General features: G+C 41.8%; 1 protein-coding gene across 3 annotated transcripts in view; it reads right to left on the bottom strand.

Annotated features, from left to right (window-relative positions):
* The window catches only part of THSD4 (thrombospondin type 1 domain containing 4), a 1,349,728-nt gene that overhangs the window by 414,125 nt on the left and 908,794 nt on the right, over positions 1-26,809 (bottom strand). The window contains exon 1 of one of the 3 annotated variants that reach the window (XM_069765883.1): positions 22,782-23,084. The exons of the other annotated variants lie outside the window; for them this stretch is intronic. Within the exon in view, the coding sequence (XP_069621984.1) occupies positions 22,782-22,859 (78 nt within the window). The 5' untranslated portion in view covers positions 22,860-23,084. Of the gene's footprint in view, positions 1-22,781; positions 23,085-26,809 lie in introns of those variants that run through there. 3 annotated transcript variants of the gene reach the window in all.

The raw sequence follows: 26,809 nt of genomic DNA, 5'->3' as shown, positions 1-26,809 counted from the left end.
CGTGGTTTGCTTATGCTGCCTAAAATACAGAAGCATGCAAGTGGACCCACAAAAAACATGTATTTGAAATTAAAAAGCAGTTTTCAAACTTTATAAAAAAAATAGTTTACGACAGATGTTCTATGTACATACTCTTTGTTTTCAGCTGTATCTTTGGACATCGCATTGCAGGGCAGAAAATCTACTGATTTGGAACAAAAAATAGATATTGTGCTTCATAACTCAGTTGTTCCCCATCTACCATATTAGGTTACAGGCAAAAATTTGGGGCCTAGAACAGTATTTGTTCTTTGCGGTTAATATGGAATCTTCGAGATGAGGAGGTATTCCAAGAGTACATCAATCAATCAAAATATCCATTTCACATGGGTGTTGTCATGATAGACTTTTGGGTGTGCAATCAAGGGTTACTGTGAGCACAATGTTCTGATCATCTCAAGAATTTTCAATCATGTTAAACGTTTTGCACTCGCATTGTACAACTTTCTGAAACATACAGTAGGAAAACTGTGGGGTTACAAAATGTTTGTGGTGTTAATGAGCAATTGTATATCATCTACTGCAATCAATAGTGTGAATTCATCTAGAGACACAGTAGACACACTTCCATAGGTGACTCTGGTGGCAGAGTGCCTGGTAAAGTGAAAATTTCCACATAGATACTATGAAGATTATGTTAAGACAACAAACAGGTAAAAAGGAAGAGCGGCAGAAGATGCCAGGTATTGCGCAAAGTCTTTGCAAAGACTAAGAACTGTTGTTCGAAACGTGTCTGCCCACATTGCATTCCCATATGGAGGTTGTGACTTTTTAAGATATGTAACTTTTTTATGAATGATATTTTTCTAACAAAGAATTTAAAAGAAAAATGTAACGGACCTTTCTGAGCTGGATTGTACCTTCATGATTTACTTTATTTTGTAAGCCCATGTATTCATTTTATAGTCCTATGTGATGACAGTTGTGCCCTAGTTCATTGGTGGAATCTAAGGCACCAGAAAGTCTGTGCCAACAAGCTCCTGACATATTATTTCAGCACTGGGTATGTTTATTAGAAAACAATTAAAAGACATCACTTTCTTTTTGAACTTACTTTGTCTCCTACTTTTCTTTTCTAAATTAGATATAAAGTGCAATCTACACACAGGGTAAATTAGCACTAAAGCTGACCAAATATTTTAGAAAACTATTGGTCAAATACTCATTCTGCCAACAACTATTCTTTCCTACCACCCCATACACATGCATACTCAGCTATGCCAAGTGTGCATGTGTTCTAATTAAGGAGAGAGCCATAATCAAACACCTTTTGTGGATTATTTTCCTTAAAGGGAACCTGTCACCCCATTTTTTGAGATTGAGATATAAATAATGTTAAATAGGGCCTGCGCTGGGTGTTACAATAGTGTATGTAGTGTACCCCGATTCCCCACCTATGCTGAGAAATAACTTACCAAAGTCGCCGTTTTCGCCTGTCAATCAGGCTGGTCAGGTCGGCAGGGCGTGTTCACAGCGCTGGTTCTTCCTCAGCTTTACGTTGGTGGCGTAGTGGTGTTCGCATGTTGAGGTGACTAATCCACTGTGGGCACGTGAACAAGCAGCGCGCGATCTGCGCGGTCATCCCTTTCGTCGGTGGGGGCGGCCATCTTCCTGGGGCCGCGCGTGCGCAGATCGAGTGCTCTGCTGCACGGGGCTTCAGGAAAATGGCCGCGGGATGCCGCGCGTGCGCATTAGAGATCGCGGCGGCCATTTTCCCAAAGCCGAGTTTGCATCTCGGCTTTGGGAAAATGGCCGCCGCGATCTCTAATGCGCACGTGCGGCATCCCGCGGCCATTTTCCTGAAACCCCGTGCAGCAGAGCACTCGATCTGCGCACGCGCGGCCCCAGGAAGATGGCCGCCCCCACCGACAAAAGGGATGACAGCGCAGATCGCGCGCTGCTTGTTCAGGTGCCCACAGTGGATTAGTCACCTCAACATGCGGACACCACTACGCCACCAACGTAAAGCTGAGGAAGAACCAGCGATGTCACCACGCCCACCCGACCTGACCAGCCTGATTGACAGGCGAAAATGGCGACTTTGGTAAGTTATTTCTCAGCATAGGTGGGGAATCGGGGTACACTACATACACTATTGTAACACACAGCGCAGGCCCTATTTAACAGTATTTATATCTCAATCTCAAAAAACGGGGTGACAGGTTCCCTTTAAGTGGGTTGTATACTACTCGAACAATCCCTGCCTAAAAACTATATTCCCCAAGTTATAATAAAAATAAAAGATAGTTAAGTCCAGCATCATCGCCATTCCAGAGTTGTTGTTGCCAGGTCTCCCAGGACTTATCTAACATTGTTATGCCATGTGAGCACTACAGCCGATCAGCAGCTATTAGGCTGCTTTGCTCACAATTTCTTCGAATAAAACTTGTACGTCAGAAGGAAGTGTGAAAACTGCAACCCATTAGTGTCCGCAGATTGGATGCAGGGCTCATGTAGTATATTAATGAAACATAAGCCCTGGGAGGCCTGGTGCTGATATCACTAGAACGGTACTGGTATGGGAAGTGTCTGTTAGTTTTATATTACACTGGGGAATATAGAACTTAAGAAAGGATTGTCCAACTAGTGGACAAACGCTTAAAAAGAAGAGAATCAGGAATGTTGGATTACTCCTGATAACTACCTAAGGCCGGAGTCACACTACGGCAAGATACGGCCGAGTCTCGCAGGTTAAAAACAAGCTCTGGCACCGGCACTCCGGAGCGGAGCGTGCGGCTCCATGTATTGCTATGCGGCCGCACGCTCCGCTCTGGAGTGCCGGTGCCAGAGCTTGGTTTTAACCTGTGAGACTCGGCCGTATCTCGCTGTGTGTGAGCCCGGCCTAAGGGTGTGTCCGGACACCTCCATACACATTAGCTGTATGAACAGTTCTCATGAAATAAGCTGGTTTGGTAGACATTCTGATGGCATTGCATTTGTCTTTTTGTTCAACCCCCTAAACTTTGAGAGTACATGGCTGGGGGTATTCCCATGAAGGGGTATTCCCATATTAGATATTTATGCCATTTATACAGGGTATATCATATCTGCCTGACAGATCTGGGCCCCACCTCTAGTACCAACACACATCTCAAATATAGGACACTGCCTTAAGCTTCAGTGAATAAAGAGGTAGCTGTAAGTATGCAAATTTCTTCATTCCCATAGAAGTGAATTGAGAACTGTGCATGTAATTCCACCTTGTCCTTTACAGTGTTGTATGTGAATATCCCATTATTGAGAAATTTCTGACAAGTTTAAGGTGAGAATACACCTTTAAAAGTCAAAATTGAAAAGTAAACTTACATTTACAGATGACAGTCAGCTAAGAGTTAAAGTTTTCCATCCAATACTCTTTATACAGTAGAAACTCCTTAGTTTGAGCTCAATAACTTATTTGGAAAAAAAAGTTAAAACTAAGCCAAAAAACTTTTAGAAAAGAATGAAAATGAAGTATTGTACAATGTAACATAGCAGTATGCTTATTTTTATAAAGGTGGGGTAATGTATAAAGTTTAAATGTCTTTCATCAAGTCATCACTTGCTCCTCAGTTAACTGAGTCTAATTTTACACAATAATCTACACCCTTTTAATTTTAAGCAAAAGAGTACAATAGTCTGTGATTCTGAGATGCATGGCGCTCCCTGGAGAGAGATCAGGTGTTGGAGAACAACAGAGTAACAAGGTGTTGAGTGGAAAGGACTGGGACAGATGGAATCTCTGTCCTTAAAGGTTACATGTTTCGTGACACAGTAAACATTAAAGCGTAGGCGTAGAACGGTAGTAGTAATGTGTTCTACTTCTGGTACAGGTAAACCTGACTTCAATTCAGTTAAACCACAGAAAATTGTCTCCATATCTACATAAATTGTAGGCAACCTGTGACCAGAGTTTCCTCCACTCTGGCTGATTGGGAAATGGTACGGTAATTTAAACACTGATCGGGCGGTCAATGGAAGTCTTCAAAAAGAAAAAAGTGAGCTTTAACCTTGTTTAAGTCTGAATAAATCAATACATCAATTTTTTGATATTCTAAAGTGAAATAGAAATATCCCTGCCAGTCATAGCTATGCTATTAACAAAGAAATAAAATGTGTCCTAGTAAACGAAAGCCAAAGATTGATAACATCCATGTGCTTCATATAATTCCAGTAGAGCTGGGAGAATCGATTCTCAGGAATCCCTGGTCCAACAGCCAGGTCAGTAATCTTGTAATCACTAAACAGGAGTGCTGTGATTCTCTTTACCTACTGGCATGCCCAACTCTACTTTTGATTAGCCAGCTTAGGTTACTTTCACACTAGCGTTATTTGGCGTACTGTTGTGAATTCTGCTTTTGGGCTCCCTCCGGTGGTTGTAGGTGGTAATGCAGTTGTCTCTGGGCTGCAGTCTTGGACAGGTGTATCTACTGATTGCAGTTCTGACTAGAGTATTTAGGTTTGCAGGACTCATTAGTCCTTGCCAGTTGTCAATGTTTCTTGGGAAGGATTTGATCTCTGTCTGGCTTCTCCTGCTTAGCTGCCAATTCAGCAAAGATAAGTGTATGTTTCTTTTTCTATGGCACACAAGCTGTGTGCTTGTTTTTGATTGTATTCCTGCTCTGAGTTTAGTAGTCTCTGGAGTTGCAGATATACGTTCCACGTCTTCAGTTAGATGGAGGAATTTTTGTATAACCTGCTGTGGATATTATTGGAAGGGTTTTAATACTGACCGCACAGAAATCTGTCCTATCCTTTCCTATTTTAGCTAGAGCAGCCTCTTGTGCTAAATCCTGTTTTCTGACTGTGTGTGTCTTTCCTCTCCTACTCACAGCCAATATTTGTGGGGGGCTGCCTATCCTTTGGGGTTCTGCTCTGAGGCAAGATAGTATCCTTTGGGGTTCTGCTCTGAGGCAAGATAGTATTCCTATTTCCATTTTTAGGGGTATTTAGTCCTCCAGCTGTGACGAGGTGTCTAGGGCTTGTTAGGTACACCCCACGGCTACTTCTAGTTGCGGTGTTAAGATCAGGATTTGCGGTCAGTATAGTTACCACCTACTCCAGTGAAAGTTTTCATGCTGCTCCAAGGTCACCGGATCATAACAGCGTACGTCGCAATTCATAGTTTTGGAGAAAAAACGCATCCTGCAAATGTACCCGCAGGATGTACTTTTTCTCCATAGACTTGCATTAGTTACGCATTGCGACGTATGGCCACACGTCGCATCCGTCGTGCGACGGATGCATCATGTTTTGGCAGACCCTCGGCACAAAAAAAGTTACATGTAACTTTTTTTGTGCATCGAGTCTGCCATTTTTTACCACGCATGTGCGCCCGAAACTCTGCCCACTCCTCCCCGGACATTAAAATGAGGCTGCGGATGCATTGAAGAACTGCATCCACTGCCCACGTTGTTTATCTCTTTCACAATGTGCATCGGTACGTCGGGCCGACGAATGGCGACGGCCCCGTACCGACGCTAGTGTGAAAGTAGCCTAAGTGTGACAACGTGTGTGGTATGCCGCAATCATTATGTCATGCCACCCCGATTAAAATAAGACAGGACAATGTCGGGAGGTCAGAAGAATCGCAGGACTCATGTCCAATGGTCACAGATTACCGAGTACGGATGGATCAGAGTCCTGTGAATCAATAATCTTTATAAGAATAATAATCATTATTTTATTTAGTGCTAACATATTCCACAGCGCTTTACAGTTTGCACACATCATCATCGCTGTCCCCGTTGGGGCGAACAATTTATATTCCCTATCAGTATGTCTTTTCGAAAATGCTCCCATCTCTATAAATTCCAGTCATACATAATTATCTAGATATTTAATATCCTAATATTATATAATAACAATTACAATCACACATTTAGTGAAATCATTACTCATCAAAGAAGTGAATATAGGAACACTTGTTACTGACCATCAGCCCATCTAAACAGGGCAATCACCCTAAAAATGATCAAAATGCTCATCCATTAAGTTTAAGGATTTTTCTGCCGACAGAAAAAAATCAGTATAGGCAGTAAATGAATTACCAACAATTGGATTGCATATAGCTGACTGGTGGTCATTTATAAGCCTTAATCAGCTGATGTAAAAGCCGCACTGACACTGTTCCCATACAGTTCAAGATTTATTAAATTGTATTAGTTTACATTATTATGTTTGCTTACATGGTCTTCTATGAGTATAACTGAACAATAAGATAAATGACCATGGTCGCTATGTCTCAAGAGGAGTTGTTATGTGACTATAGACTTGTGAATCCTCACATCGCACAAACTATGTGCTGTGAGGGTTCTCCAGTGTCGGCAGCGAGCAGTCATATGACCACAAGTATGCCATTTGAATACCACCGGCCACTAGACTGTATCGGGCCTTGTTTAAAACACTTGCATTGAGTGAGGCCAGATACAGTCTAGTCAGCACGTGACCGCATGTATGCAAATCACATACTTGCAGTCACACCCCCACCTCTACCAATGCCAGCACCAGAAAATCCTCACGGCACAAGATGTGAGGATTCCAAGAGTGAATGCAGACTTAGTTTTAGACCAGAAAAAACTCCTATAATGGAATTTCTCTAAGTTACTCCTTCAGGTGTGAGTGGTGTAGTTAGAGTTGGTGCAAGTTGATTCACAGGATCCAGCTCAGTTACCAAGTCAGTAATCTCTGATGGATCAGAGCCTCGAGAACTGCTGGCATGGCATGATGTCAATGTTGTCACAAGATGCACATGTCACATCGCGCAAGGACAGCTAGTCAAAAAAGGAGCCAAGGTTGCCAGGATGTAAGAGGAAGTCCTCATGGTTCTCGCCCACGCCCAGTAATTACTGACCTGGTGTGATGATGGGTCACTTCTCAAGAACAAGCCATGAGGCAGGGAAGTCATGGAGTCCAAGGTCAAAACCAAGAGAGTGTGTCAAAGGTAACAAAAACAAATAGTCAAGAGCAAGTCTGTGGTCAGGCAATGAGGTTCAGAGAACATTGAGGCAAACAGAAAATATGATCGAATGGTCAAAGGGGCTAAATCCGAGGTCTGACGCAACAAAGATCAGAGTCAGAAAATACTGAGCAATAAGCGCGCACGCACGCACAAACACACACACACTACCATGCAAAAGATACGACTGGCAATAGTCCAAGCATAGCCAGTCAGCTAAACAGCCAGGCAATCACCCTGAAATGGTGACAACTGGAGGACTTCTAGCAGGCCTGGCATAATTGGGCTGCAGGGAAATCCCATACACAAAACTGACAGCCCAGCATGCCTCTGCATAGTATAGGACAGCCATGCTGTAACTTACAATACTGACGGACCGGCACACCCTTCCAATCCTTAGGACAGCTGAGCCGCTGTACTCCTAGTACATAGTGAGCGGTGGGATTGTGTCAACCTTTGAATCAGTTTGCACAAGCTCTAATGCGGGGCCATGGATATAGTAGTTCTTGTATGGGGCTGCATTATAGCTGTTTCCACATTTGATACTTAAGTTTTCTGGTCCAGTGAAGGTGGAAGTGTGAAACAGTCTATGTTTAGTCCACTTGAGTGGGTCAGAACATGATCTATAGATCCTGCAACACAGAAACATCAAACGTCACCCTTTTATATTCAGAAAAGAAATTGACTTTTCACTTGGCACCAAAACACCATTTTATTAATCTACTAGTTCATTGTGCTCAATAGTAAGAAATTATCAAAAATCTTTTCTGCTGTAGACTAGACTGAATATTAGAGGCATTTATTACAGGATGTGCAAAGTTTGTTTTTTATGTCTTATATTCTCTGATATTGCTGTGCTAGCTGGCTTACATGTACACAGACTTATAAAAGATATATATTACAACATGCAGGCTGATTTCACAGCAGAAATGTTTTTGTAATAACGCAATGCATTTTTGAGTTCAATAAAAATGGGGTTTCTCCTGAATACCCATGTGGCCATTAAACAGTAACTGTTTTTTTGGAGAGAGGTAATGCCAGTTTTCGTTTTCCACAGCGCTATAAAAAAGGTAGTGTGTGTGCCATATGGTAAGCATTACAGACTCTAGAGTAAAAATCTATATGCCTACAAGACATCTACTGTGACAATTCCTTTCCAGATTAGCTTGTAACTCTTTTTACAGCCTTTTCTTCCTGGAGTTACTGTAACATGTGGTAACATACTACTGCCGAGCTGCTTTAAATTTCCTCCTAATAGCATCTATGAATTGTATCTGTGTGTAGGGGGTGAGAATTAGAAATGTTCACTAAATTCTCACTAAAGAAGGATTAGAAACTGTGAATGTGGCTAACGCTGAGTATTTAACTTTACGGCTGAAATCAATTAGTGGTGCATAGTCTTTTGCTACCAGCAGCCATAACTGTATATTATGCTGCTTTACATATATTGTGGAACTACAAATCTTAGCATGGCTTTCAGCTTCGGTATTTTATTTCATATTGAAGAGGGTCAAACATAAAGAGCATTCCTTCATTACATAAAAAAAATTCTTACCACCTTAAAGCAGGAGTAAACATGATAGAAGAGACCACTGTGCAAAAACAATACAATATATGGACCACTTTTATTCCAATAGATAATTATAATACACAATTCCAACTATTTTGGGGAAGAAGTGGCTCCATACCACTTGGGCCCCGGAGCGGCTGCTCATGTTACACCAATGGTATGCCTGCCCCTGCCTAATGAAGCCCTCCCATTAACTTTTTTTCTCTAAATCAATGTATATAGTGTACAGTAAGTGTATTAATACACTCACACACCGCCAACTTTTCCAGTATCCAGCGACGTTCTTCTCCCATTTGAGTCATGTCATGGTGACTCTTCAGACTATTTGATCTCTTTATATGTGAGCCGAAAGTTTCTTTTACAATATAAGTTTATGAAGCCTCGTTCTGAAGCTCCATAGGTTCAAATTGTAAAAGCCACATCCAGTTCACGCTGCGCTCTGAGAGTGGTGAGATCACTCAGGAGACTAAAAAGGTGATGGATGCCAGAGAAGATAACGGTAGGTGAGTATATTAACACACTCTATGAAGTGGATGGAGATCTTAGAAAAAAAGATATTTAGTTATTTCAGTTCTCATCTCCATCGCGGAGATATTAGCTTGTAAAATTTAGATTTTAATTGCTCCTTCAACTAAGATGACATTACTAGAGATACTTTTCCAATGGCATTAACTTTATCACCTGCATGATATTGACCAATTACAAGCAGGAGGTGTTATGCAGGGGAAAAATAAGAAAATGTCCCCGAAGAATGCCAAACCTTACTATCTTTGTGTGATATCGAAAAACATGTAATGCCTCACGGTTAGTGTTGAGCGATACCGTCCGATACTTGAAAGTATCGGTATCGGATAGTATCGGCCGATACCCGAAAAATATCGGATATCGCCGATACCGATATCCGATACCAATACAAGTCAATGGGACATCAAGTATCGGAAGGTATTCTCATGGTTCCCAGGGTCTGAAGGAGAGGAAACTCTCCTTCAGGCCCTGGGATCCATAGGGATGTGTAAAATAAAGACTTAAAATAAAAAATATTGATATATTTACCTCTCCGGCGGCCCCTGAACTCAGCGCGGGTAACCGGCAGGCTTCTTTGTTCAAAATCAGCGCTTTTAGGACCTGAGAATCACGTCCTGGCTTCTGATTGGTCGCGGGCCGCCCATGTGACCGCCACGTGACCAATCACAAGCCGCGACGTCACCGCAAGCTATTAGCGCGCTCATTTTTGAAAAATGAGCGCGTTAATGACTTTCAAAGACGTAGCGGCTTGTGATTGGTCGCGGCCACGCGACCAATCACAAGCCGCGACGTCACCGCAAGCTATTAACGCGCTCATTTTTAAAAATGAGCGCGTTAATAGCTTGCGGTGACGTCGCGGCTTGTGATTGGTCGCGGCCACGTGACCAATCACAAGCCGCTACGTCTTTGAAAGCCATTAATGCGCTCATTTTTAAAAATGAGCGCGTTAATAGCTTGCGGTGACGTCGCGGCTTGTGATTGGTCGCGGCCGCAACCAATCACAACCCGCTACGTCTTTGAAAGCCATTAACGCGCTCATTTTTAAAAATGAGCGCGTTAATAGCTTGCGGTGACGTCGCGGCTTGTGATTGGTCGCGGCCACGCGACCAATCACAAGCCGCTACGTCTTTGAAAGCCATTAACGCGCTCATTTTTAAAAATGAGCGCGTTAATAGCTTGCGGTGACGTCGCGGCTTGTGATTGGTCGCGTGGCCGCGACCAATCACAAGCCGCTACGTCTTTGAAAGTCATTAACGCGCTCATTTTTCAAAAATGAGCGCGCTAATAGCTTGCGGTGACGTCGCGGCTTGTGATTGGTCGCGTGGCGGTCACATGGGCGGCCCGCGACCAATCAAAACCCGGGACGTGATTCTCAGGTCCTAAAAGCGCTGATTTTGAACAACGAAGCCTGCCGGTTACCCGCGCTGAGTCCAGGGGCCGCCGGAGAGGTAAATATATCAATATTTTTTATTTTAATTCTTTATTTTACACATCTCTATGTATCCGATACCGATACCCGATACCACAAAAGTATCGGATCTCGGTATCGGAATTCCGATACCGCAAGTATCGGCCGATACCCGATACTTGCGGTATCGGAATGCTCAACACTACTCACGGTGCTACTCTCCTCCCTGATCTCACCGTCAGCACCTGCCATGATTAAAAGTGGGGTATAGTAGAGCAGAGCTGTGTGTCATTACACACACCATCTGCAGATCTCTTCTCAAGTCACTGTAAGTATGGAGATAGGGAAGTAAAGCAGAGCTGAGTGTCATTATAAAAAACACCTGCAAATCTCTTTTCAAGTCACTAGAACTATGGAGAGAGGGGCAGTAGAGCAGAGCTGACAGCACTGTGAGAAGAGAGCTGCAAAAGGTGTTGTAATGACATACAGCCCTTTTCTATTCCTCCTCCACACACTGATAGATACACAGCTCTTCTCTACTCCATTCCACTTTGTAATTACATTAAAGGGAACCTGTCAGCAGAATTGTGCACAGTAACCTACACACAGTGTCAGGTTGGTGCTGTTATACTGATTAAAATTATACCTTGGTTGATGAAATTTGTCTTGTTGTTGTTGTTTAATCTTTATTTTCAGTTTTTAGTTAATGATATGCTCATGCTCTGGGGCGGCCTCTGGGGGGGTCTTCATCTGGTGCTCTGATTAGATATTCGTAATACAGACTGCTGACAGGTCACTGATCTCTCACTGACCTGCCCCCTAGTTTACATAATGAATATATCATCACACACTGAGGAAAAAAAAAGCCTTCTGAAGGCAGGTGCCAGCAGTGGCCCCTGCTCTGCAGCATAATCGCATGTTTAGTGTCCTAGTAATCATTGTTCTTCATGTTATTGATCAGGTACAAAACAGCAGCAGCTATTGGTGTGTACAGAGATCCGATAGCTGCTATTGTGCAGGCGCCAGCAGCACAATCTTGCTGGAGAAAAAAAATTTCCTCTTCCAAGATGGCAACGCCAGCGCCTGCGCAGTAGCATTGAGAGATCAGTGACCTGTCAGCAGTCTGCATTAAGAATACCTAATCAGAGCACCACATAAAGAAAAACCCCCACCCCTCCTCCTGGCCAGCCCCAGGGTATGAGCATATCTAATATATAAATCTGAATGTGTGTGTGTGTGTGTATGTCCGGGATTGGCATCTGCACCGTCGCAGCTACAGCCACAAAATTTTGCACAGTCACACGTCTGGACCCCGAGAGCGTCATAGGCTATGTTGAGAGGCGAAATTTTAACCCCGCGCGTTCCAATTCACCAAACAATTTTGCCCCTATCTACATAATGGGGAAAAAAGTGAAAGGAAAAGTGTTGGAGGCGTCGCAGCTACAGCTACAAAATTTTGCACAGTCACACGTCTGGACCCCGAGAGCGTCATAGGCTATGTTGTGAGGTGAAATTTTAACCCCGCGCTTTCCAATTCACCAAACAATTTTGCCCCGATCTACATAATGGGAAAAAATGAAAGGAAAAGTGTAGGAGGCAAATTGACAGCTGCCAGATGTGAACAAGGGGGACTTAAAGAATGAGAGCGATGGCGCCAAAGAGTATATACGGTACAGTTGCTAAGGTGGGGCCCTGACATGGGGATACTCACCACACACGGGGATATGAACACGCACACAAAATGCGCCACACACTACCACGTGCTTGAAAACATATACCACCCTCAGCACACATTTCACCACAAATACACCAACCTCGCCACATAAAAGTCGAAACACAAAAGTCGCCGCTCAAAACTCGTCAAGCGCAGAACTCGCCACATGCAAAAACTAGGCTCTTGCAAAACTCGCCACAAGTGCAAAACTCACCTCATGGAAAACTCACCACACGCAAAACTTGCACACGCGGAAAAATTGCCACATGCACAAAAGTTGCAACACATGCAAAAGTTGCCTCACACAAAACTTGCACATACTCAAAAGGCACCACACATAAAACTCGCCACGCGCAAAACTTGCCATGCGCAAAACTTGCTGCACACAACTTGCTACACTAACCTGTCACATGCAACTCGACACACAAAAAGTTGCTACACGCATGTTGCCACACAAAACCCATCTCACAAAAGTCGCTACATGCATGTCGCCACACGCAACTCAACACACACAACTTGACAAACGAAACTCGCCCTAAAACACACACAAGTCTGGTATTATCCTTCAAAAATAAAAATCTGATTAATAAGCAGACAAACTACAACAAATGTACCATATAGGAAATACGGCAGCTGTCAGTCACATGACCTGTCTATTATGTGTATGTGTGAGCTAATATATACTGCCAGGGGGAGGGCTTCCTGTTGGCTGGGGATTTATCAGGCTGCCAATTTAGCTTTCAAATACTGAGGTAAAAATACTGAGCAAATAACGTGTGAACAAGGTCTAATACAGGAGGAGATGACACACAGGTATATACTATATACAGGGGAGATGACACACAGATATATACTATATAGAGGAGGAGATGACATACAGGTACATATATATATACAAGAGGAGATGACATACAGGTATATACTATATACAGGAGGAGATGACACACGGGTATATACTATATATAGGAGCAGATGACCTACAGGTATATACTATATACAGGAAGAGATGACATACAGGTATATGCTATATATAGAAGATGACATGCAGGTATATACTATATACAGGAGGAGATGACACACAGATATATACTATATACAGGGGAGATGACACACAGGTATATACTATATACAGGAGGAGATGACATACAGGTACATACTATATGTAGAAGGAGATGACATTCAGGTATATACTGTTATGACCTGGTGGTTAGGAGTACCCGGCACGACCTGATAGTTAAACTCACACCGGACAAGCTCTGGAATGTGGGAGCTCTGCTGACCGCAAGCCCTAATCCTATCACAACAACTAAAAATAGCCGTGGAGCGTTCGTGACTCTCCCTAGACGCCTCTTCACAGCCTAAGAGTTAGCTAGCCCTAGAGATAGAAAATAAAGCCTACCTTGCCTCAGAGAAATTCCCCAAAGGAAAAGGCAGCCTCCCACATATATTGACTGTGAGTAAAGATGAAGTCTCAAACGCAGAAATGAAACAGGTTTCAGCAAAGGGAGGCCAGACTTACTAAACAGACAGAGGATAGGAAAGGTATCTTTGCAGTCAGCACAAAAACTACAAAAGACCACGCAGAGTGTGCAAAAAGACCTCCGCACCGACTCACAATGCGGAGGTGCCACTCTGCATCCCAGAGCTTCCAGCTAGCAAGACAAAATCATGATAACCAGCTGGACAAGGAAACAATGAACAAATAATAACTATCAGGAACTTAGCTTCTGCTGGAGAAGACAGGTCACCAGAAAGATCCAAGAGCGAACTGAACCAATGCAGGAACATTGACAGCTGGCATGGAGTAACGATCTGAGTGGAGTTAAATAGAGCAGCCAACCAAAGGATAAACCACGTCACCTGTGCAAGGAACCTCAGAAGCAGCAGCTTCACTCACAGCCACCAGAGGGAGTCCATGGACAGAACTCGCTGAAGTACCATTCACGACCACAGGAGGGAGTTCGACAACAGAATTCACAACAATATACTATATATAGGGGAGATGACACACAGCAGGTATATACTATATACAGGAAGATGACATACAGGTATATACTATATAAAGGAGATGACATACAGATGTATACTATATATAAGGGAGATGACAAACATGTATATACTGAGGTGATGAGGTGAAAATGAGAGGTGTGAGGTGAAAATGAAAAGGTGTGAGTGCAAAATGAGAGGAGTGAGGAAAAATAGTGGAGTGATCAGAAAATGACAGATGTAAGGTTGAAATGACAAGTGTTAGGGGGGAATGAGAGGAGTGAGGGAGAAAATGAGAGGTGTGAGGGAGAAAATGAGAGATGTGAGGGGGAAAATGAAAGATGTGATTGGGAAAATGAGAGGCGTGATGGGAAAATAAGAGAAGTGAGGTGCTATAACTAACCACAGATATTTACTATGCCCAGGCAACACCGGGCTCTTCAGCTAGTCATTAAATAAAAATTGAAAATAAAGATTAAACAACAACCACAAGACGTATTTCATCACCAAGGTATCATTTTAATCAGTATAACGGCACAAACCTGACACTGTGTGTAGGTTACTGAGCACAATCCTGCTGACAGGTTCCCTTTAAGTACCAGCAGTGAAATCAGTGATTATAGCAGGTCTGTGAGTCCTTACATGTTTTTCTATATCATATATAAAAAGTTATACTAATCTTCTCTGTTGGTGTTTTTTGTCTTCCTTTCTACTGCTTATTATTGGTCAACAGCATGCATGAGGAAATGTAAACGCCACCAGAAAAGAATCTCTGCTAGCACCTTTTTGGTTGAAGGGGAAATTAGAATCTAAACTTTACAAGCTAAAATCGCTGCAAAACAAAAATCTAAAAATCTGCTTTATTCAAGATTAAACATGCTAAAGCTGGTGAAAGGTCCTCTTTAAAGGGAAGGTGCCGCATTTTATTTTTTGTATTAAAAATGATTGTTTACATAAACAATTATTTAATACAAATTTAAATTTTTCAACTTTAACATTTTTTTTATTATTATTTTTTCAGCCACTGGGGGCCGCCATTTTGCTTTGCAGGAGTGTAAGTGTAGCTGCACAACACTTACACTCTGCAAACACAGCCGCCCTGGGCATAGAGATCTGTGGTAGGCATCCGACCCCATAGCTATCATTGAGCTGCTCCCTGCTGTGATCTGGCCACGCCCCCTGAGCCATCCACATCACAGCAGAGGGATGAGATTGGCGCCATCTTTCTGGAGCTCACAGTGCATCTGTGTTCTGTGAGCTCCCTGCTGTTATAGGAGGAGGAGACCAAGGACTGCACAGGAGGGAGAAAGGAGCAGGGTCAGCAGCAGTGAAGTAATATGGGCGGGGGAGGGGGAGAGGTAATCTAATCCTATCATTTGTGATGCTGACTCTGAGCGGTGTATCTCCTCCCATGTGTTACTGTGCTGACTGTATCTAATCCTCTCCTGTGTGATGCTGTCTGCTGAGCCATGTAGCTAATCCTACCCTGTGTGATACTGTGCTGAGCCGTGTATCTAATCCACTCCTGTGTGATAGTTTGCTGAGAGGTGTATCTAATCCTCCCCTGTGTGATACTGACTGAGCTGTGTATCTAATATTATCCAGTGTGAAACTGACTGCTGAGCTGTGTATCAAATCCTCCTATGTGTGATACTGACTGCTGGGCCATGTATCTAATCCTCTTCTATGCACTCCTCTCCCCCCTGTTATGTGTGATCTATATGGCGGTATTATGTGAGAAGTATATGGCGGTATTATGTGTAAAGTATATGGCGGTATTATGTGTGATATATATGGCGGTATTATGTGAGAACACTATGGCGTCATTATTTGCGATCTATATGATGGCATTATGTGAGAACTATAGGACAGTATTGTGTGATCTGTATGACAGTATTATCTTCAGAAAGGGGACCCATTCTAGGGTGGTTCTGGCTGAGCACCTGCACACGGGTCTGGGGTAATAGAGGCAGCAGCATGACCTCCAGTTAGGTGCCATCAGGGGAGGGCTGGTGAGGCAGCTGAAGAGAGGGGTCTCATTTTTATCATTACTATATGGCTACATTTCCTTCCCAGCGTCACCCCACACTGCGCCTGTCGCCTCGCTTTCACACATCGCCAGGACAGGATGGAGAAGACAGGATCTGAGGAGGGGAATGGGGTCTTTGCATGCAAAGTCTGGATCAGAACAGGCCATCAATCCACAGAAATGTTTCCTGGATTTCTGTGGAGCAGATGGTCCATCCACGTGTATAAAAGACAGCGGTCTATGTACAATCCCTGGCTGCTCCGCACACCAAACAGGGTGCCCCCCCATAGACCAGCACACTGCTGTCCTGAAATACTCTGTGCTGCTGTCACCCTGCTCCCTCCACCATATATCTCCCAGAATCCTTGCTACCTGCCATCTTCGGTGACTGTCTACTTGTCAGTATAACTTTGCAATCACCAACAAAATGGCTTCTCACTGGGTTCCTGAATATCATCCTCTCTTATCCCTTAGCAAACACCCAGAATGGGAGGAGAGGAATGATATCACACATGTCAGCAGACTCCGCCCATAATTACTGCAGTGCAGTAATGTGAGCTAGTTGTACACTAGTTTTTTGTCAAATTTCATTAGCTGCTCCCCCTAGTGTTTAATAGTGGAAATGCCAAACCTTTTAAAATTATTTTTCATATTTTACTAAATTACCAACAGATTATAATATTTTTTAAGAAAATGTAAACATTAATTCTTTACATTTTTTCCATCGTTGGAAATTTTTTTTGATGGCACCTTCCCTTTAAGTCTAATATTTTTGTTTAACCTTACCAACCCCAGCTTTCTTTTTTCTTTTCCTGTGCAGGGCAGAGAGAAGTACGATTGCACAGAAGTACAATGCTGGCCACTGTGTGAATGACTTAGGATGCATCATCCACAGGAAGCAAAGAAGGAGGACTGCAATCGTAAAAAGAGAAGAGGCACTGGACCAAGACCAGCGACGCCCATCGAACCACCCCATAGGCGAGTATAATAAAAGCTCTTTTTCTTGTCTTGCAGGCCGGATTGGGGACATACAGCATATTGGAATGTTGTATATGAGAGCTTAGAGGTACTGGCCTTACATTATATGGGAAAACCTGGTGACAGGTTCCCTTTAACACAGTTGTTGTGCCAAATCTAGTATATGGAAATAACATAACAGTTTATATGAACAGATGTGTATGAACACTGTCTTTATTTTTAAAAATAATGAATAACAAATAACGATATAAAAAAAAGTCTGTGAGCTCTGTTCCTGCATATACAGGTGCTTCTCACAAAATTAGAATATCATCAAAAAGTTTATTTCAGTTCTTCAATACAAAAAGTGAAACTCATCTACTATATAATTGTCTAAGGGTCACTTCCATCTGTCTGTCTTTCTGTCTGTCTGTCACGGATATTCATTGGTCGTGGACTCTGTCTATCATGGAAATCCAAGTCGCTGATTGGTCGTGGCAAAACGCCCAAGACCATTGCCACGACCAATCAGCAACGGGCACAGTCCGGCGGCAAAATGGCCGCTTCTTCCTCCCCGTAGTCAGTGCCCGCTCCATACTCCCCTCCAGTCAGCCCACAGGGTTAATGCCAGCATTACCGGAGCGTGGTGTAACGCACTCCGGTAGCGCAGCTATTAACCCTGTGTGACCAACTTTTTACTATTGATGCTGCTTATGCAGCATCAATAGTAAAAAGATCGAATGTTACAAATAATACTAATAAAAGGAAAGGTTATTCTCACCCTCCGACGTCGCCCACAGTCCTCGGCAGTGCAAGCGGCAGGTTCCTGAGCCAAGGATGCTATGCGAGAAGGACCTGCCATGACGTCACAGTCATGTGACCGCGATGTAATCACAGGTCCTGCTCTCATACCAACCCTGGGACCGGAAGCTGATGCGTGCACCATACACAGGCGCCAGGACTTCAACGGCCCTTCGGAAGGTGAGTATATGTTTATTTTTTATTTTAAGTCTTTTTTAACCACGCATATAGTGCCCACATTGCTATATACTACGTGGGCTGTGTTACATACTGTGTGGGCTCTGTTACATACTACATCTCTGTGCTATACACTATGTAGCTGGGCAATATACAACTTGACTGTCCAATATACTACGTGGCTGTGCAATATACTAGGTGCTCTGTGTTATATACTACGTAGCTGTGCAATATACTATGTGGCTGTGTCGGTTCTGTTATAAACTACGTCGACTGTGCAATATACTATGTGGCTCTGTTATATACTACGTGGCTGTGCAATATACTACGTAGCTATGCAATATACTACGTAGCTATGCAATATACTACGTGCCTCTACAATATACTACGTGGCTATGTTATATACTATGTCGCTGACCAATAAACTACATAGCTGTGCAATACACTACGTAGCTGTGCAATACACTACGTGACTGTTATATACTATGTGGCTGTGCAATATACTACGTGACCATGCAATATACTATGTGGCTCCACAATATACTACGTGGCTATGTTATAAACTACGTGGCTCTGCTATATACTACGTGGTTGTCCAATATACTACATACCTGTGCAATACACTACATGGCTATGTTATATACTACGTGACTGTGTTGTATACAATGTAGCTCTGCTATATACTACGTACGCTGTGTTACATACTACATAGCTCTGTTATATACTACTTAGCTATGTTATATACTACATCGGTTGTGTTATTTACTACGTCACTGTGCAATATAGAACGCAGCCCGTGCTACATACTACCTACATATTCTAGAATACCCGATACGTTAGAATTGGGCCACCATCTAGTATATTATATAGAATAATTACAAACAGAGTGATCTATTTCAAGTGTTTATTTCTGTTAATGTTGATGATTATGGCTTACTGCCAACGAAAACCCAAAAGTCATTATCTCAGTAAATTAGAATACTTTATAACAACAGCTTGAAAAATGATTTTAAAATCCAAAATGTTGGCCTACTGAAATGTATGTTCAGTAAACGCACTCAATACTTGGCCGGGGATCCTTTTGCATCAATTATTGCATCAATGCGGAGTAGCATGGAGGTGATCAGCTTGTGGCTCTGCTCAGGTGTTATGGAAGCCCAGGTTGCTTTCATAGCAGCCTTCAGCTCGTCTGCATAGTTGGGTCTTGTGTCTCTCATCTTCCTCTTAACATTACCCCATAGATTCTCTTTGGGGTTAAGGTCGGGTGAGTTTGCTGGCCAATCAAGCACAGTGATACTGTTGTTTGTAAACCAGGTATTGGTACTTTTGGCAGTGTGGACAGGTGCCAAGTTCTGCTGGAGAATGAAATTTCCATCTCCAAAAAGCTTGTCGACAGAGGAAAGCATGAAATGCTCTAAAATTATCTGGTAGACGGTTGTGCTGACTTTGGTCTTGATAAAACACAGTGGACCTACACCAGCACATGACATGGCTCCCCAAACCACCACTGATTGTGGAAACTTTACACTAGACCTCAAGCAGCTTGGATTGTGTGCCTCTCCTCTCTTCCTCCAGACTCTGGGACCTTGATTTCCAAATGAAATGCAAAATTTACTTTTATCTGAAAATAACACCTTGGACCACTGAGCAACAGTCCAGTTGTTTTAAGTTTAGTTTTTTTCCTTGGCCCAGGTAAGACACTTCTGGAGTTGTATATTGGTCATGAGTGGTTTGACACAAGGAATGCGACAATTGTAGCCCATGTCCTGGTTACATCTGTGTGTTGACTCTTGAAGCAATGACTCCAGCAATTGCTCCATATATTACTGAAATTTGTTGCACTAAGAGTGTTGTTCACTCTATCCATTAGGCTAGTGATATCACTAAGCAAATTTAATGTCACTACTCAATTAATATAAGGTACAGAACTGAGAAATTGAACAGCTGTGGGTTAAAGCCTAGTATTGGTGCTAAAATTAATCCCCTCCATTTAAAGATATAGGTATCTCTTTGGGTCCTCTTGTCTACATTTGTCAGTCTACATTGGGTAGTGCCACCGGCCCCTTTGTCACAGCCAATTTACTCCACTGATTAAAATATTCACTCTTGTAGGTAAGAATATCAGATGGCTACACCAGATCTCCTGATGAGGACATACTTACGGTAAATTAGTAACGTAAATACTGGCATTGTCATTGAGTTTATTGGCTTACTGAAGTTAACAACCTGCTTTGAGTGCCCCCAAATCTATGTGTTGCAGCTTTCACAATTTCATTAGAGTGGATGTTCTCTGGACGAACTGGGAAGGCTCCAGCCCATGCGCAATCACTGATAGGCTGCAGTGCTCACGTTACATCAACAATGTCAAAACATAGACAGGCGACATAGAGATCAAATTGGGGAACAATGCCGGTCAAGGAGGTAAGAATGTTTTTTTTTATATATTTTTATTCAGCGTCTTGAAAATAATTGATCCAGTATTAGACAACTCCTTTAAAAAGTTTTTTTCATCTTATATAAAAAACTGACAGTGGCAAGCAATGGAGATAAACAGAAATCTACTCCCAGAGCACTGGCATTCCGCCAGTCTCCATCAGACTGCTAGCAATGGCAATGAATGTCTGCAAGATCAGATTAGTGGTCAAGTCTTCATGGTCATCAGTCGGCTGGCGACCATCAGACCAGCCTCACTGGAGTGGGGTGTTTTGTCCAAAGTGAAACACCCTTTTAAAATGGTCAAGCACATTGTTAAGGCATTTAGCAACTATAGCCTTAATCCCTTGTAATTTTGAGTCAATGTAACACAGGCAAATACAAATTTTAACAAACATTCCTAGGACAATATTACTACCCAGAGTGGAGCAAAATGATAAGCAGGACTCTGACCCAGGCTGCAGGTACCAAGCCCTGCAAACCTTCTGCTAGCTGCCGACATACCAACCCCTATATTGTTTAGTTGGCAATGTAGACTATGAAGTTGGTTCTAGTATATCAATCAGAAGCAGCACTGGGCATGTCGGTAAGTAGGAGGAGGCTTACAGAGCTCTGATTTTTGGGGGGGCATAACTCTAATACCAACTAAACCACGATCATCACTCAGTAGATGATGGAGCTGTATAATGTGAGTTGTCACCTGATGTGGCCGAGTTTCGCTGATGTTGTAAAACCACATCCATAGCCATATTATTTTATATTTGAGGGATTCAAACCACATATAGTGTAAGTGCAGCTTGAGACATTGTTACCTGCTAATGACCTGATCTGGCACTCTATTGGAGATATGTCCACTCTATTTCATAAGGAAGTTGTGGTCTGGCAGGTAGTTCCTGATGGATGTATTAAAGTGTATTTACTGGATGTATCGTAGTGTATAATATATTATAGTATTTCATTCTTACACAACTTCTAGCCAACCGCATAAAGCATGGCCCAAACCATATAATTCTCCATATTTAGTTATTGTTATAGTGTAAGAAGGCCGTGTACACAACATAATCAATCAAAACTAATATAATGTAAAGACTTAGCAGGGCCTGGTGAGCGTATTATCTCGCCAATACTGTGTGCCTATAAAAGTCATTTACTTTTTTGCACAATTTCATAAAAATGTTCTTTTGTACCTAATGAATGTTTGTGACATAATGCTGCATCTACTCAAGATGTCACAATTTGGTGGATCTCCATTTTTTAGCACATGGATATACAGAGGTTAGTACTGCTCCAAATACATCATGTCATTCAGCAGACTCATTGGTGTTTACAATATTGAAAACAATCATCAATAATGATTTCATAAAGGACAATGATGTGTTTAATAATGTCAAATGATAACAAGGTTAGAGGAAGTATATCAAATTTCCCACAGTATCCGGTGCGATTCAACAAGTTAGAGCACATGATACAGAAACATGATGTTTAATAGATCACTGGGAACATGAAAGAACATGACCATTGTTGGTGGCAACACTGATTTAGCGGACCACTGACCATTAGCTGATCGTTGCTACAAAAGTATTATAAACATATAAATATAAAATAAATAATCTAAAATAAATAAAATATACAAATAATATATAAAATAAAGCAATACAAATATAGTACATCACATTTGATTAAAGTTAGAATCTATGCTCATATGGACAGGTTAACATTTTCTTTATAACGCTGCTTTGATTGCATTTATGTCTTATGTCTGAGTATAAAATTTACATTGCTGTTGAATATGAAGGAACTATATAGAAAATAAAAAAGTAAAACAGCTTGATCACGGGCTGTTATTACAGGACCAGCATCATATAACTACTATCATATATTATTTTTTTGTAGTAAGTTCCCCAATTTTATAAAGATCCATTTTTGACAGAGGTAATCATACAATGAAATTCCAATGTCCTATGTGAGGGAGATTATAATATGTTCCCCCATTAGTGATGAGAGTTTTACACTACACATTCTTTCTAACACATAAGTTTATGTTTCGCAGAACTTTGACAAACTTTAAACTATTTCATTCAAAGTACCATATTGTGTTTAAAATGACCAACTTTTTCGCATTCAGCAAAGCACATGACAGTAAGGTACTATTAACAAATTCATCATTTCTGAAAAGCACATCGCACTGGACAAAATGTGACTTACCTCTCCCCCAGGTCTTGCTAGAATGGCTTTTTGAAAGGAGAGGAAACTTAAAATTAAGTAGCTGACAAACATTATCATCAGCTCAATGTCAAAACTATCCTAGAGGAAGAAAATCCTTCTGCCAAATATTAACAGCTAGCAGATGCACTTGTGTCTCAGTATCTCAACCCTGCAGTTCTGCAAGGCGCTGATCTTTCTCGCTCTCTGTCTAGGGCTGTTTCAATACAAGTAGCTTTGCTTCAGCCTCAGCACTGGAGACAACTGGTAAGCTGATCCCCTCATGGAATAACTTCTCCGTGCTAGGGGAGGGGGAAGGAGACAGCAATGTGCTAGGGGCTGTAGTTCATATAAAGCAAAGACAAGGAGGGACGCAAGTGGTCCAGGCCAAGTTACGCATCTGGTGCAGTTAAAAGATAACTTTCATTGGACCAGAAAGGTCTCTGCATCACAATAAGAATATAAAATATTAACTAAAATGTATCAATATAAGATGCCTGATAATTCACAATGAAGGGGACATACAAACTTAAAATGTTTTGTTTAGGTATTTTGCGTTATTCCAGTATTGCAACTATCATGCCAGTTAGAATCAATGTAATCTTATTATGAAGTGTTATAAACTCAGAAGTGATGAATCAGGTGAACATAAATCTGTGGGATGGGAAGTAGTATCTAAGAAAGCAAAATATTGGTCAGGATCAGACTACATGCAGGTTTTGTTTGCAGTCTGTTACCTTGGAGACACACAGGTCTGCATAGTCTGTAACCTTGAAGGCACAGAAGTCTGCATCCTTTAATAATTCCAAGCCTGTTGCTAATTACTATGTCAAGATCTAATATTATATTGTCTGTCATATCAAGACTACAGCAATCTTATCATCAAATTGTCTAAGGTCAGGGTGAAATAACTGGTCAGCTGCATCAACATCTGCCTATAATGTCACATAACGAACATGAACCTAATCCCAGGGTGAGCTGGACTGGTGGACTAACATGGTACATGCAGTCATAAACTTTCTCTAATAAAATACAAACTGGATACTGTCGGGCTAAAGAGCTAGTGGACGGACATGGGGAAAAAAAAGATGTGAAATAGTATATATATATATATATATATATATCTCAATAAGAATTGCATGTATAAAGTAATGCTCAGATAATCCTTTCAAATGTATTGGTAATTCAAACTTACACCCAGATATTTATGATCAATACATCTTTATACATTGAAGAAACAATATTTGTGGTGTTTCTGCTAACACGGCAAACCTAGAGTTTGGGTTATAGATCTTACATATAGAGTATAAATATTTTACTAACCTCTTTCTATTAAAAAAAAGTGTCAGTTTAAATTCCTACAAATAGTTTCCACAGCAGACCTAGCATTTTTGAGCTAACAATCATGCATGTGAAACATAAAAAGAAGTAACAATAAGAAGACCTGCAGTTTGCTGATATAGTGTCCCTGTTATAGTTCACCGGAGGATGGGGGTTATCCTTGTACCTCTCAATGCTCCTGTATGTACTGGTTTCTCCTCCTTTTTTTCCCTTCATGTCCATCTACTAGCCGTTTAGTGCGACAGTATCCAGTTTGTATTTGATCACCTTTCTCTATGGTTTTTCCACACAGGAACCATTTTTCTTTCAGCAGCTTTCTGTGGTACCTATCCCCTTGGACACTAGTGTCTTTAACATTACTCGTTTTTCTAATAAAAGTTCAGTTTCTAAAATTATTCAGACTTTACATTTTATTACCTTGCTATCTGGTCAAAAAGTGCTGAACAATACTTTGCTCTATCAAAACTGTTAATATTTTTGAATGTATGGCTCTGCATTCCTTGTGTGAACATTGCCACATGCAGAGTATATTTTTTTTGCATTGGCATGCCACACGGCCAATCCCTGATGGCTGTTTCATCTGGTATTGCACCTGTTCAGTTGCCATTTTACTTGGGTCCGCTGCACCCTGTCAGTGCAATTGTATTGAGGCCCAGTTAGACTGGTAAGCATCTCTGCCTGTTTTTGTTTTTTTCTTGAATATTGGAGGATTTGAAGTGTGCCCAATAGCCAGTACACGACCAGGCCGCTGTTCTGGTGACTAATTACTTTAGGTGCAGTTTCCTGACTCATCTGAGGGTAAGGGGGCGCCATAGAGCTGCCAGTTCCAAACTGGAATTGGGAAGTGGGATATAAATAAATCCATGAGGAAAGAACTGGGGCAACCAAACACCCCCAGTTCATGACATATTGGTGGCAGCGGTGGGATGATAAAAATATCCCTCTGCGATTCATGACAGATAGATAGATAGATAGATAGATAGATAGATAGATAGATAGATAGATAGAGTTCTAAGCCCCATTCTCTGGTTCTAGGCCCCCTTCTCTTCTCTTTGAATACTGCCCCAAACAATCAGTAGATTTGGTTTCCAGTACCATCTCTATGCAGATGACACCCAATTCTAGACGACTTCTCCTGATATCACGCCTGCCTTTTTAGAAAACACAAGTGATTGTCTTACCACTGTCTCTAACATCATGTCCTCCCTCTATCTGAAACTGAACCTGTCAAAAACTGAACTCCTCGTGTTTCCTCCCTCTACTAATGTACCTATGCCCGACATTGCCATTTCCTTGCGTGTTTCCACCATTACTCCCGAGCAGCATGCCCGATTTCTCGGGGTCATACTTGATTCTGAGCATTCATTTACCCCCCACATCCGATCACTGGCTCGCTCTTGTTATCTGCACCGCAAAAACATTTCTAGAATTTGACCCTTTCTTTCTTTCGACTTCTGCAAAAACTCTTACTGTTTCTCTTATTCATTCTTGTCTGGACTATTGTAACTCTCTACTAATAGGTCTCCCTCTTACAAAACTCTCCCCTCTCCAATCTGTCTTGAATGCTGCAGCCAGGATCATATTCCTCACCAATCGTTACACCGATGCCTCTACCTTGTGCCAGTCATTACACTGGTCACCCATCCACTCCAGAATCCAGTAAAAAATAATTACCCTCATCCACAAAGCACTCCATGGCTCAGCACCACCCTACATCTCCTCCCTGGTCTCAGTCTACCACCCTACCCGTGCCCTCCGTTCTGCTAATGACCTGAGGTTAACATCCTCAATACTCAGAACCTCCCACTTCCGTCTCCAAGATTTTTCACGTGCTGCACCAATTCTTTGCAATGCACTAACCAGATTAATATGATTAATCCCCAATCCCCACAGTTTTAAGAGTGCCCTAAAAACGCATTTGTTCAGACTGGCCTAACATCTCAATGCATTAACCTAACTATCCCTGTGTTGCCCATTCAATTTTTTTTACCATAACCAATTTCCTCACATCATGTTCTCACATGTTTCATGCATTTAATAGCCCTCTGTGTCTGTACTGTTACATACTTAGGCTGACAACTGGTTCATGCAGCATTACATGAACACCCGATTCTTATACTTTGGCTGGTCCAAACAATGAAAGCAAATGTTACCACCCACCTTTAGTGTCTCCCCTTTTCCTCATAGATTGTAAGCTTGCGAGCAGGGCCCTCATTCCTCTTGGTATCTGTTTTGATCTATGTGTTTATTGCTATTCTGTAATTTCTATTGTATGTACAAGTCCCCTCTAAAATGTAAAGTGCTGCGGAATATGTCGGCGCTATAGAAATAAAATTATTATTATTATTATAAATAGATAGATGGGCAGGACAGTGGCTAAGTGGTTAGCATGGTAGCTTTGTAGGACTAGGGTCATGGGTTCAAATCCCAACAAGGACAATTTTTGCAAGGAGTTTGTATGTTCTCCCCGTGCCTGCATGGGTGGGTTTCCGTCCATATTTCAAAGACATACTGATATGGAATTTAGATTGACAGAATATGATGGTGCTGTATAAGCAAAGCATGATAGACTGATCAATAGATAGATAGAAATTAGATAGATAGATAGATAGATAGATAGATAGACATGACATAACATGACATGACAAAAGCTGGCAATCGGTTCAGTGGGAAACTGTAATAAAATGGGT

The sequence above is a fragment of the Ranitomeya imitator genome, chromosome 4 (assembly GCF_032444005.1).
Source record: "Ranitomeya imitator isolate aRanImi1 chromosome 4, aRanImi1.pri, whole genome shotgun sequence".
NCBI classification, from domain to species: Eukaryota; Metazoa; Chordata; class Amphibia; order Anura; family Dendrobatidae; genus Ranitomeya; species Ranitomeya imitator.
This window is presented reverse-complemented; position numbering and strand designations above follow the sequence as displayed.